General features: G+C 40.3%; 1 protein-coding gene across 1 annotated transcript; it reads right to left on the minus strand.

Annotated features, from left to right (window-relative positions):
- Positions 1-346: 346 nt before the first annotated feature.
- LOC148719028 (uncharacterized) lies at positions 347-11918 on the minus strand. The gene is made up of 10 exons (XM_088741888.1): positions 11785-11918; positions 9806-9940; positions 9294-9378; positions 7676-7962; positions 6538-6663; positions 3893-4087; positions 3177-3302; positions 2182-2767; positions 1699-1997; positions 347-791 (listed from the first exon to the last, which is right to left on the minus strand). Exons 1-10 carry the CDS (start codon positions 11861-11863, stop codon positions 649-651), a joined length of 2061 nt encoding a protein of 686 aa, XP_088598014.1. The 5' UTR covers positions 11864-11918; the 3' UTR covers positions 347-648.
- Positions 11919-13403: the final 1485 nt, after the last annotated feature.

The following is a 13403-nucleotide window of genomic DNA, read 5'->3' on the forward strand; positions in this document are numbered from 1 at the left end:
TGATCTCTTGAAAGCAATATGCATGAACTCCCCCTTAAAATTTTTTTTTCCGTCCCCCCAGCCCTTTTTAAGCCCTAAAAAACGACCGATCCCTAAAATGGTGCAAAACGAATGTTCATGGCGTCTGTGCGCATATCTCCAGTGCAGATTTTTCGCCTCAATTTACAATAAATGCCTGTGTTACTTGTTTTTGTCTGCAAGAACATTAAAGATGGAAGGTTAAAGTGATACTGAAGGCCCCAATGAGTAATCTAGTGGCCAGATCCTACCGTTTGACTGTAACTGAACGGCTTTGCCGTAGAAGGTCTGGGTACAAGACTACCCAACGACAAAATGTACTTCAGAATTCAGTGTAATTCATGTGTTTTATTGAACTCCTTTAAAAGCGACAGCGAAACCCAACACCACACCAGACTTGCACATTGCTTGTGGACGAGTCAAAGCTTCTAACTGAGTTTTCCCTAAATACGATGACCTCATTTTATGAATTCAATTCTTATCTACGAAGTATTTTCCTTTTAGTCCATGCATAGGTCTAAAGATATTAACACCGAAATGCAAAGCACCCTTCCTAAGTAAAACGCACTTGAAAATCCGGTAACAATTCAACGAAAAACTGTCAGGTGCAATCATTTTTGGGACGCTTTCCTAGTCGTGTTGCTGATCTCCGTATGCAAGCACGGTGTAGCCAGCAGACTTCTCACGTGACTTCTTGAAGATCATCAGTGTTGTACCCACCAATGAAGCGACGCAAAGCACAAGGAGAACGATCATGAGGGAAGGAGTGGAACCTAATGGGGAGATAGAAGGCATAAATTAAATTATCCACTTATGACTAGGTTACCTAACTTAATCTTTTGGTTAGCGGGCAGCGCGAGTCACAACAAAGAACCAGAACAATCGACGAAAGATCAGGGACAATATTTAGGCACTCTTTCGCACCTCTCATCGCTCGCCATTACAGCTGAAGGTCCTGCTGTCTGCCTGAGACAGAAATGATGATAAGTTTTTATGTTACAGCTTCAGTAAAATGTGCAGATATTAGTTAAGCATATGTGTGCCTTTCTGACAAACCAGTTGAAGGCTGGTTTTGCCCAATGCGTTCTGCTTTTAAAGTTGTGAACAACTTTAATCGTGCAAAATCGTTCAATGTTGAAAAAGGACCTTAAGGTTTTTAAATATGTTTCTGTAAAAACCATTCTCTTGCCTAGTCCCAGCCCGCGCGGCTATCCTTAAATAGTTTGACCTTCGCGCGGGTTAGGTAAATGACAAAGTGATCGCTAGAAGTCCCAAATGATAACAAGTAATGTTATGTACGCGTTTTTTAATAATGTTTCGTCGTATTCCCGATCGAATCGTGAGGTAAAGGTCCAATTTCATCGTTTTTCTCATATTTCCTATATTATCGTATTTCCAATATTATTTCCAACGTGAAAATTAGTTGTTCCATTCTTAGTGTATTAGGCTTGTAACATTTATTTCAGAAACCACGACAATTTTTATGTATAGTTGAGAGTTCAAGTTCAGAATAAAACTACTTGTCGTCTTGAAATTATTGCTGGTGCGTTGGCTATAATTCATTTATTATTTCAGTGTTTTGCCTATAAACGAGCATCGTGAGGTATCCGAAGTATAGAAGAGATATCTAAAACTTTAAGGCAAGTTACATCTTTCTCCTTTTATCTTTAGGTTACGTACCATTTTTGCTGAGGTTATTTGCAGGCTTTTCCTCACGTTTGTTACGTGCAAGATGAAGAGGACCCTCTGCCAAAAAGTACGTGTCAGTTATGTGATCAGCCGCTGCCCGTTTCCCTCGGCCACTTGATGGGCATTTCTTCACGCACTGAGAGTCTGGGTCGGTTGCGTTGCATACAGTCACGTGGCAGTGGACGAACACGAACGGATGATCTGCAATAAACTTGAAGGCCTCTAGGCTAAACCGCTGAGCACTGACTAATGGCGCAGAATGGTATTGCACAGTTACGTCACTGGGGCATCTAAAAGACAGGTTTGAGGAATATGAAGTGTCAATTTTTCGAAAAGATAAGGACAAGTTAGAAGTCATAGTGCTGTTCAAAACTTACTCATTAATTTATTTGCCGCAGGTCTTATAATTCGTTTGATTTTAACTGCTACTTATGCAAGTAAGCTTTGAAAGGAAATACCATTGCATAGACATACCCTTTCTTTATAAAACCGTACTTTAACGGGTTAGACTGATCCTGGGTAGGGGTTGCGAAGCATCTATCCGCAGTTATTGACAGCTGCTTGTCATCAGATGTGACTGACACCTCAAAAAAGAGACGTTCGCGCAGCACCACTCCAATAGGGAAGTCGTCCTTCATGTATGGACTCACGAATCTGTTGTCAGGGAACATTTTCAGAGAGAGTGTGAAGTTTCCTTTGCCTCCATCACTGAACACAAGTTTTCTGTTGCTTGGCTTCCAACCAATGGATGATACATCACCATATTTGGATAAGTAGCAGCTGAATGGTATTTCTATTTCACGTACGCGTGTTATTACATCCTTAGCAACCACAGGGATTTCGAACACCATGTTGGAGTAGACGATAGCTGTGGGTGTAAACGTGCGTGTCGTGTTACAGCCAGTCAGCAGAGTCGTTAGGGAAAAATGAGTGCTAGTTTCTCTTGCCCTACAGGTCGTGTCCAGGAGTCGAAGATGCTCACGGTCGAGACCACGGAGGAGAGACTTGGGGATGATGATGGTCATATTGTTGCTGTTGCACTCGACATCAACTCCTGGAGCTGATAAAAATACATTTTATTCTTGAAATGGGAAAAACCAAGTCGACATTTACTCACCCTCCTGAAAGCTGATTTATCTCTTGATCATAGATGTAAGCTTTTCGTTTTACTTTTTAAGCCTGTAATGGCATGGGCTATTGAGCAATATAGATGGTCGAGATGGTCTTAAATGTGTCCGTTACTCACATGACCCCGTTGGATGGCCACTATCGCTTTTCGGGGAAAAAAGAGAAGAGAGTCATCAAACAAATAAACAACAGTTAAGCATAAAAGAAAAAAAAAACAAAGAAACAAAGAGTGAAAAAAAAAAAGTCGAGAGAGAAAGAAAGAACGAAAGAAAAAGCGCCTGTTCGTTATCTGATAACAAACTGACGCTCTTTCTTTCGTTCTTTCAAAACAGTTTACTAACCATGACATGTTTTGTTATCCAGGGCTATGCTCAGTTCTGGGTCTGGACATTCACATTTATAGCTTCCTGCAGTATTGACACACTTATGACTGCAGCCACCATTCGACACAGCACACTCGTTAACATCTGTTGAAAAGTAGGGTAAATAAAATTCACTGGATAATAACGCACATCCAGTTGGTAAAGTTAAGCTAGATCAGACATACTAGTTTCTCATAGAGAATTGCTCAATATCGGCAGAGATTTGGTTCATTCTATCTTAAATCAGCCATAGCTATTTGATGAACTCTTGCTTTCATATACACGTATGTGGAATTAACTGACCATTACCCATTGGGGCTTTTTAGGACCAATATGAATAACTTGAAATATTGTTAACTACTGATTGAAAACCCTACCTGGCAGGAAACAGCTAGTTGGCCAAATGCTAAGCGCATCCAAGGAGTTGAAATGCGGACAACCGGGAAAAATTCCAGTGTGGCAGGGTGGAGGGCTTAAACCAAGTCTAGGGACCATCAGATGTCATGCCCAGTTACCTAACCACTCATCACACCACCACTCTCTTTTCTTACTTTAGTTAAGGGTACTTGCTCCTCTTAAATAGAAGATCTATCAACTGTTTATAGTTATCAGTTCATGAATACGCTCATGACACATTTTGTCTCAAAGGAGCCATCGTGCATCCCAAGACAGAAGAGTAAAACAAACGAGCTCACCTCTGCACGAAACGGACTTGGCGCTGTTTGTCCACTTGCCGTTTGACCCGCACAGTGTAAAGGATGGGCCTTGCAGCTGGTATCCCTGTGGACATGAGAACGAGCAATTCGTATTGGCTTTCATATGTGACGTCGCACAACTACCCGGAGATGCTTTTACAAGGCGAGAAATGTTAAGTTTCTCACAACCTGCAACTGAAAGTGTGACAAAGAATAAGAAGGCTATGAGAGTCAAGTTCAACCGAAGTAACAATAGGAATAAGGAATAACCTGATAACAATGTGATGCTAGTTTATTAAGTAAAGACCTCTCTTGCAATTATAAAACTGTAATAACGAGCCGGTAATATATCAAATTAATATGAAGTCACTTCTTATGTAAATCAAAGTATGTCACGGTACATTAAAATGATAGGAGGAAACTAGAGCGGGGGCCGGAATAGATCGATTTCAGTCGAGTTATTTTTAGCTTGGGATGGAAAGCATTGTTTATTCGTCATTTAGTTTCTTATTGCCTAACTCAGTTTGATATTAAGAGAATCAGTCTCATCGCTGTTCCCCAATAAAACAATCCGCTCTTTTAGTTCTATACTGGCTACCTTATTGTTAAACATGCAGGCTTTATCCGGTTTGTTTCTCAAATTGAAGTGATGGCCGAGTAGCATTGATTGGCCTTGGCCAATCATCTGATTCATGTATTCACAGTATATAACATTTTCCAACACATTCGATTCAGCATTGGTTATATCAACTAAGTTGAAATAGTAAATTGGCCACCTACAGACTCACATAGTTACTTGACGTTGTATTCGTCTTCGTATCCATCTCATGTTAAGAATTCCATTCCCTTTTCTCAGTTTCCAAGACTTCGTCGTTTATGTAGTGATGACTCTGATGTTTCCCACATATCAGAGTCAATGTGCCAGTTTTTCCAAAAACGTGGTTACCCTGTTTCTGTCGTTCAAGCGGGTCACCACCGCGTCGAGCTTCTTGATCGACAGTCAGCACTACAAACGTCACAGAAGGAAAATTCCGACCGCATTCCATTCACTCTCACGTTTCACCCTCACAACCAATCAGTTATATCCATTATTCTTAAAAACTTGAAATTACTTCAAAACGATCCAGAGACTGGCACTATCTTTTCGCAACCTCCACTTATTTCATTCAAACGCGACAAAAACAGGCAAGTTTTTGGTCAGAAGTTCATTCCAAACTAAAGACCAACCCGACACTTTTAAATGCGCTCGCGCGCGATGCAAAACTTGCCCCTTCATTCACAACGCTGAGAAAATATCGGGACCCAAGCGATCCATTAAGTTCACCGATCACTTCAAGTGCACCTCCGCCAACGTTATCTATTGCATAACTTGCACTTATTGCAAAAAGTTATACATCGGCGAAACAGGAAGACGACTAGGTGACGGATACCGAGAACACCTTCGCGACGTGGAAAGAAATGACAAGGACCCATCTAAACCAGTCGCTAGACACTTTAATTTACCTAATCATTCTAAACAACATATGGCTATCTGCGGTATTTCCTTACTTTTAGGCAACACGGAAAGCCGCAAAACTCGTGAACAAAAGTTATCTTTCAAATGGCACTCTTAATCCCACAGGTATTAACGAACGCTTTTCATTCCACTAATTTATTCGTGTTTTTCTTGTTGCCATGTTCCCACCAATGGCGTAGCTCCGCTTTCTGCATATAAAACCACATACGATCCACAATTCTTCCATTCGCTCTGACGAAGGGCTAACGCTCGAAACGTCAGTTTTTTTTTTTCGTTACGGAGGCCAATTTACTATTTCAACTTACGTATGATGCACGATCCTCGCAGTAGAGAGCGCTATTTAAGCAATAGCGAAAATCAGACCTGAAAAAAATCAGGCCTGTACGGGATTCGAACCACTGACCTCTGCGATACTAGTGCAGCGCTCTACCAATTGAGCTAACAAGCCAACTGGGAGCAGGCCGTTAAGTTGATTCGTAATAAACCCACTTTCACGAGGTCAGTGGTTCGAATCCCGTACAGGCCTGATTTTTTTCAGGTCTGATTTTCGCTATTGCTTAAATAGCGCTATCTACTGCGAGGATCGTGCATCATACGTATCTAATACCGCAGTTCAAAATATATGAACTTCATATATTTCATTGTATCTATTTCAACTTAGTTGATATAACCAATTACCTTGTTACCCCCACCGACGCAGCACCACAGTTTCTTTAGAAACTTTCAGCCTTTATTCGATTCAGCATTGCTGTTACTGTTACTGAAAGAGTGAATGCGGTCACCCAACTAGTTTAGGTTTAAAGCTATTTGGGTAACCAATTACAATTTGCATTTTAAATTTATGTATTGTACTTTTATTTATCTTTTTTTCTAACTTCTGAAAACCCGTTAAATGCCGCGGAATGGCCTTATGACCGTTGAATGAACTCACGTTCATCTGCTCGTTGACCACTATCGCTTTCCGATATGAGAAAAACAAAATAGTAAACAAACGACCAAAAAAATCTGAACGTAAGAGAAAAGGGAGTAAGAAAGGAAGAGAGAGAAAGTAGAGGGAGAGGGAGTGAAAGAGAGAGAAGGAGAGAAAGAAAGAAGGAGCGCCTGTTTGTTATCAGAATTGTTTACTAACCACGACATGTTCTATTATCGGATGATAAGGTCATTCCTGGGTCTGGACATTCACATCTGTGGCCTCCTGCAGTATTGACACAGTTGTGACTGCAGCCACCTTTTGACACCGCACATTCGCTAAGAACTGTTGGGAAAGAAGGTAATAAAATTCACTTGATAATAACACATATCTGATTGGTAAGGCTAAGCCCGATTGGGCGAACCAGTCCCTCATAAAGAACTGCTTGACACTGGCTGAAATATGACAAAATCTGCACTAACTCAATACTTCTGACTTCGGTCAAACCTTAATAAATTTTTGCTTTTCTTGCACTAGTTCAGAATTGTTACTGTTTTTTGAGAGTTAATACATCGACTGGCGATAGTGGAACCAGTCTTTATGTTAATACCTGGGAGTCGGGTGGGGGGGTTAGAGGATTTTGAAAGAATACTATGGTTTTTAATATGGGGAACCAATTGTCACTAACAGAGTGAAAGAGGGGACTACAGAAAATTGACTGGCGATGAGGAGAGATTATACGAGTACTAAAGAGCTTTGGGTGAGAAATCAGGTAAGTTTTATTGTGATAAAAACAAAAATCCTCCGATCCTCGGTCTTTTTCAGTACGGACCGATCGGTCCGTACTGTCAAGACCTCGGGCCGATATTCTCCCAGTACGGCCCTTGCGCTTGGTTAATAAGATATATATATATATATATTATACGACTGAAGTTCAAAGGGACACAAGTGCGGTATCATTCGGGGCCATTCGGGACTGTGCTCGGTCCAATACTGAGAGAATATTGACCGGCAATAGAGCATTTTGATTGGTTGACTTTAGTTATTGGCCCTCTGACTGCCCGATGTCGTGTAATAAATATACATATTGCAACACATTTGATTCAACATTGTTGCCGTTGTTATTGAAAACGTAGACGTGGTCACCCAATTAGTTAAGCTTCGAAGGTGTTTGGGTGACTAGTAACTATCTGTCTTTTCAATGAATGTATTATACATTTAATTCAAATTGACTTTGCTTTTCTTTTTTGGAATTGAATTGAAAGTTGTTCTTGTAGTTGTTGCCGTAGTTCATTTGAAAGAATTCTTCCCTAATTAAAGTTTCAAATTGCGAATAGATCTTAAAGGCTCTCCTTACCTTTTACATTAAAACTGTCCCCCTTTATGGAAATCCTGGAATGGCACCATATCCCTACGTGGTTGTTATTTTTGGAGTCAGCTTCACTTCCTGACATTGTGATTTCCTTTACCAAGTTGTCATTTACATAGATTTTAACGTTGGTGCCATTGACTACTGACTTGAGTTTGTACCAAGAATTTGAAATTACCCCAGCAAAACTGATGCGTGGACTACCCTCTTGTCCAGAACTTGTTATGTACATGTAACCGTCCCACAAGAAGTATCCCCACGCCTTTGTTACCAGGCTGTTGAGTTAGTTGAGGTAAATTGAACTTTAGGACTGGCTAATCATCGACTTTCCACCCTTTTTATTATGGTCTGCTGCCAGCCTTACATGTTGCCTCATCGATCTAACGCTTAACGGTGGCGACTCGCAGACCACAAACGATATATCGTTAGGCTGTGACGAAATACCGTTCAGTGTAAACGAGACATCATTAGGCGGCAGCGATATCTCGTTGGACGTGAACGATATATGGGGAGGTGAATTAAAATGATATATCGTTGTACTGCAGCGATATATCGCGGCGTTATAACAGTATCCCTGCGATATATCGCCGATATGTCGTTCCAACTGAAATATCGCTTAAGTCGATTATCGCCGATATACTCGGCGATTATCGTTTGCACTACTTTTAATAATAATAATAATAATAATTGTATTTATATAGCGCTAAAATCCACTAATTGTCCAAAGCGCTGTATACCCACCCAACCCACCCCAGGGGAGGACATCCATCACACAGTAATCTCGTGCGTGGGAAATTAACGTCTCCTGCCCCTAACCCTGCAGGAGACGGGACCTCCATTTATTCGTCCCTATCCGAGAAGACTAGAATATCTAACCATTTCTTGATGTTAAAGAAAGGAAGCATATTCTTCTCAGTTAATTTTAAGACCCTGAGTGTTGGTCCGGCCGGTATTGAACTCTCGACCTCCCGCACAGCAGTCCGGCGCTCTCCCAATTGAGCTAACCAGGCGGCTTTTGTACAATACTGTACGAAAATTCTTCGTTCGTTTGTCTTTACTTGAATACCTCGTAGCGATTACAATCATTGAAGCACAAAAAGTGTTATGAAAAAGCTCACCCCGCCAGATTTCCAACCACGAGCCACGAAATCTCTTTATTAATGAATAATCGTCGTGTGTAACAAACTTCTCAGAAACGTTATCTAATGCGAAATACAAAGTAAGTCCATGCTATACCCCTTTGTTATTTCCCTGTTATGGGACAATTTGCCTTGTCTCCTTAAAGAGACTTTGTATTCATCATTTTATTTTGAAGGTGCAGGGCGTGCGAAGAACGTTGAATTTTCATCACATTTTGATTTTCTATGCCATGATTATTTAGCGATGAACGGACCTTAACAAACATTGTCAAAATTATTATATCTCTTCTGGTTAATAGCATAGTCTCCGTCTGAGTAAAACGTTCTGGTAACTTTTAAAACATCTTTGGAGTCTCTTAACTTTTTTCAATGAAAAACCAGAAAAATAAAAACCAGAAAAAGACGCCAAAAATCAAACAATCATATGAAATATCAAATTTGAAAACAATTGTTTAAAAGTTACTTACCTTCGTGTGCGCACGCTCCCTTGCTTGTACCTAAATACATGTCCACAGGCTTTCCTATTCAACACTTGAACACGGCTGGTAATTTCTGAATTAAAGCATATCAAATGTCATGAAAACGCTCTCTAAGGGACCAGTCGTTAGAAATCACCAGGGGGGAGTGGGGGGGGGGGCGGCTCAGTGGAACGAAGCGGAGATCATTTATCGCCAACAGAGTATGTCATGGACTTTAAAAAAAATTTACTGCCAATTAACTCCAAATGAGAGGGGGTTAGGGATCGTAAGAATATTAGCCCTATCATCCAATCCCACCCCTCCCTCAGGCAATAAAACTTGCCCTCCTTCAAAAGGTCTAGTTTTGAATGAATTCTAAAATCTATCCACGAACATGGATTGAAGCGTTGTGAAATAGTTTCGCTAGTAATAAGCTCGTGACTGGTGCACGAGTACTATGACAATGTTTTTGTTTTTATATTTTTTCATCAGTTTTTTTTAATTAATGAATTTTCACTAACCATACTTATCAGAATTCAAAGGTGTGGTCCACACTCTCGTTGGACCATAATGAAATTGAGCGTCGTCTGTAGGAATACTTCCGGTCCATGATGAGCCACTGTCACTCCAGGAACCAATCAGATTATTCCATGTTCCTGAAAAAGCACCAGATGAGATATTTGACATAGGCTCTCGGCGCACTGGACTGAAAAAATTTGTTTGCTCCACCAAAAATCTCTGCAAAATTTGTCTCCGTCAAATTTTTAGATTTTCAATCGCGGGTGCGCTGAAAAAGTGTCAATCACATCGATAAACAGTACTTGGTTCTAGGCATTAAACTTAACGTATACTTGGGAGCTGTAACAGCTGTATTCTGGTTATCCTGAGTACTGATCTTCATGCAGCATCCCAGATATAAATATTCCATCTTCACCGTTTGATTACCGCGTAAAAATTAAATATTTTGGCTGCTTTCTGCCTGAAAGACTCGTGTTTAAAAGCAAGATCAAATTTTTCTTTATTGACGTATTCCCTCAAATAATGGCTTGTAATAAATCTGTCAGTCATAAACTTTGTCCTGCTCCGAGGCAGGACGATGGTGCCTTTGAAGATTGGTCAGTAAGACTTGACAAAATTTGATAGAGTAGAAAATCACCAAGCACACTTGCAATTGTCTCACTGAACTGATGACCGATTTTTTCGAAAAATACACAAAAATGTGTCAGTGCACCCGGGCCCAAACTCGCTAAGGTAACCTACCAAAAAGTCAGCGATAAAGGATATTATAACATAACCAAAGTAAAGCGCGCGCTCTGATTGGTCAATTTAGCGTCCCCCATTTGCCCATGGGTGTACGCTGCTGACGTGAGCAAATGCAAAGACTATTTTTCCGCGCGCGCTTGTTTTTTCTGGTCACGTAAGATTTGTTAAATAAAAGGGAACTCTTTAGCTACAATGTATCAATGTTATGTTATAAAACAAATGGTAAACACCACAGCGCACACTATTGAGTTATGGATGCACTTGGGAGGTTTGCTAAGCACTCAAGAAGCTAGAGTCGCTCTCGGCTATCGCCTCGAGCGACTCTTACGCTTCTTTCGTGCTTAGCAACCTCTCGCGTGCATCCATAACTCAATAGTGTACGCTGTGGTGTTTACCATTTGTTAATTATAACATAACCAAAGTAAAGCGCGCGCTCTGATTGGTCAATTTAGCGTCCCCCATTTGCCCATAGGTGTGCGCTGCTGACGTGAGCAAATGCAAAGACTATTTTTCCGCGTGCGCTTGTTTTTTTCTGGTCACGTAAGAGTTGTTAAATAAAAGGGAACTCTTTAGCTACAATGTATCAATGTTATGTTATAAAACAAATGGTAAACACCACAGCGTACACTATTGAGTTATGGATGCACTTGGGAGGTTTGCTAAGCACTCAAGAAGCTAGAGTCGCTCGAGGCTATCGCCTCGAACAACTCTTACGCTTCTTTCGTGCTTAGCAACCTCCCTCGTGCATCCGTAACTCAATAGTGTACGCTGTGGTGTTTACCATTTGTTAACTGTAGTTTGTTTATTTCTGATGAATAAAGGCTGATAGGTGCGTCGGTGGGAGTAACGAAATAATTTGCTCCGACTAAGGGCTAACGCTCGAAACGTCAGCTTTTGTAATCGTTACGGTGGCCAATTTACCATTTCAACTTTGTTTATTTCTGAGTTGTGTGAGACTTCTTCAAACTCTGTCTTCCAACTGTATTTGAATGAATATAAAATTTTTAATCATTGTGGCCTCTTGCCAGTATGTACAACAACTAGTCGCATGCTGGGAAGTAGTGCAGAAGAGCACTGACAAATTATACCATTGTTAACAACTCGGCGTGCAGCAGCCAGCTTCAGGTAGCGTATTTCTTTTGATAAGCTCCCTCCCCGCGAGCGAAATAAGGTATTTTCCTCTGAGCGCAACTGCAAAAGGGGTTTTTCCGTTTTAGGGATTAGGTTTAAAACTCACCTTGCAATTGAGAATCAATTTTTATCACCATCATAGAGCTTCCTACAAGGAAAATGAACGACCAGTGAAAAAAAGTCATATCGGAAAGTTAAAGGATCAATCATTCGCTTTAAAAGGTAATCCTTCGACGGTAGCAGACGGAATGAAATGATTGCGAGGTAAAAAGGGTCCGCTCGTTATAAGGTTGTCATCGAATATCTTTTACTGGGCTTTTAACATTTCACCTTGTTCAAATATTGAAGGAGCTTGTGATCATAGCCCCTGATACTCAAGCACGTAGACACTGAAAATGCCTACCAGAATTACTCGTCGAGATCAACATAGAAACTATAAAGATCCTCCTAAATTCCAGATCTGCAAACGATCTGAAACGATCAGAAAAAAATATTGTTGTGTCGCTATAACGAATACTTTCAAAGGTGGTTTCTTTGGGCTTCGACATAACTGATAGAAGTTTTGACAACCAGCCCTAGAGATCGTCGGAGAAAATGTCCAGACTTTTATTTGCACGTGTTAAGTATGCGGCCGGTATTTTAAAATACCAGCAGCCAAGATAATAGACAATGTGTACTTTTCAGTGAGGAAACGGGTTTGCCGAAAATCTCAGTGCCTGTTTCATTTGTTTCTGAGACTGTGATAATAGCATACATTATCGACAACTGTTTCCAAGAGAAATGATGAAAAAAAGTTTATGACACATTAGCATTTTCAGCTTTCCATCAAGAACAATGTTGTTTGGCAAAATTTCTGTAATGGCAAGCTGTTTGTGTACCTTATTAGAAGTAGCATCTTGGTTGTTTGATCAATAACAGGATGGTTTACTTTACATCGAAAACAATCCGGCAAGATTTCGACTCACTGTCCAAACAATCTTTGGTTAAAGAAAAGAGTAGCGAAAAAAAAAAAAGGGAATACGACTCTGTTTTAGAATAGCATGCAGAAGCTGTAAGGAAATATTTCCAACAATTCTTCCAGTTTTTGATGCGGACCATTTAAGACACCTCAGTGTTTTCAGTAACCACTGGCAAGTTACAATGAAAATGTTCAAACAATCTTTTACTTATCTTTCAAATGTCATACATATATAGGTAAACATAATTGTACTTGTAACTTAATTTAAATTAATGAAAAACTGCAACTTGTCACCAGGAACTGTTCAACGACAATTAATTTTACTGATACAACCCTTTAGTTCCTCTGATTTAATCACGGAGAAAATCTCTTAAACAGCTTTTACACATTAACTACGTATACTATGAGAGTTTGGTTACAATTAGGGAACACACTCCAACTGATATGTTATAGACTACGTATACGCGCAGTCCCTCCTTTTCGGCGAAGTCCATCGCGCGAGTCAAAAGAAATCAGTAGAAATATCTATATTTATAACATAATCAAAGTAAAGCGTGCGCTCTGATTGGTCAATTTAACGTCCCCCATTCGGCCCATGGGTGTACGCTGCTGACGTGAGCAAATGCAAAGACTATTTTTCCGCGCGCGCCTATTTTTTCTGGTCACGTAAGAGTTGTTAAATAAAAGGGAACTCTTTAGCTACAATGTATCAATGTTATATTATAAAACAAATGGTAAACACCACAGCGTACACTATTGAGTTGTGG

Source organism: Stylophora pistillata, chromosome 12 (assembly GCF_964205215.1).
Source record: "Stylophora pistillata chromosome 12, jaStyPist1.2, whole genome shotgun sequence".
NCBI classification, from domain to species: domain Eukaryota; kingdom Metazoa; phylum Cnidaria; class Anthozoa; order Scleractinia; family Pocilloporidae; genus Stylophora; species Stylophora pistillata.

Coding starts and splice junctions, on each gene's coding strand:
- LOC148719028 (XM_088741888.1), bottom strand. CDS start 11,863: ATGACTTTTTTTCACTGGTCGTTCATTTTCCTTGTAGGAAGCTCTATG. Junction 9,379..9,805: donor TTTGAATTCTGATAAGTATG/GTTAGTGAAAAT, acceptor GCTTTAATTCAG/AAATTACCAGCCGTGTTCAA. Junction 4,088..6,537: donor CGATAATAGAACATGTCGTG/GTTAGTAAACAA, acceptor TCACACTTTCAG/TTGCAGGTTGTGAGAAACTT.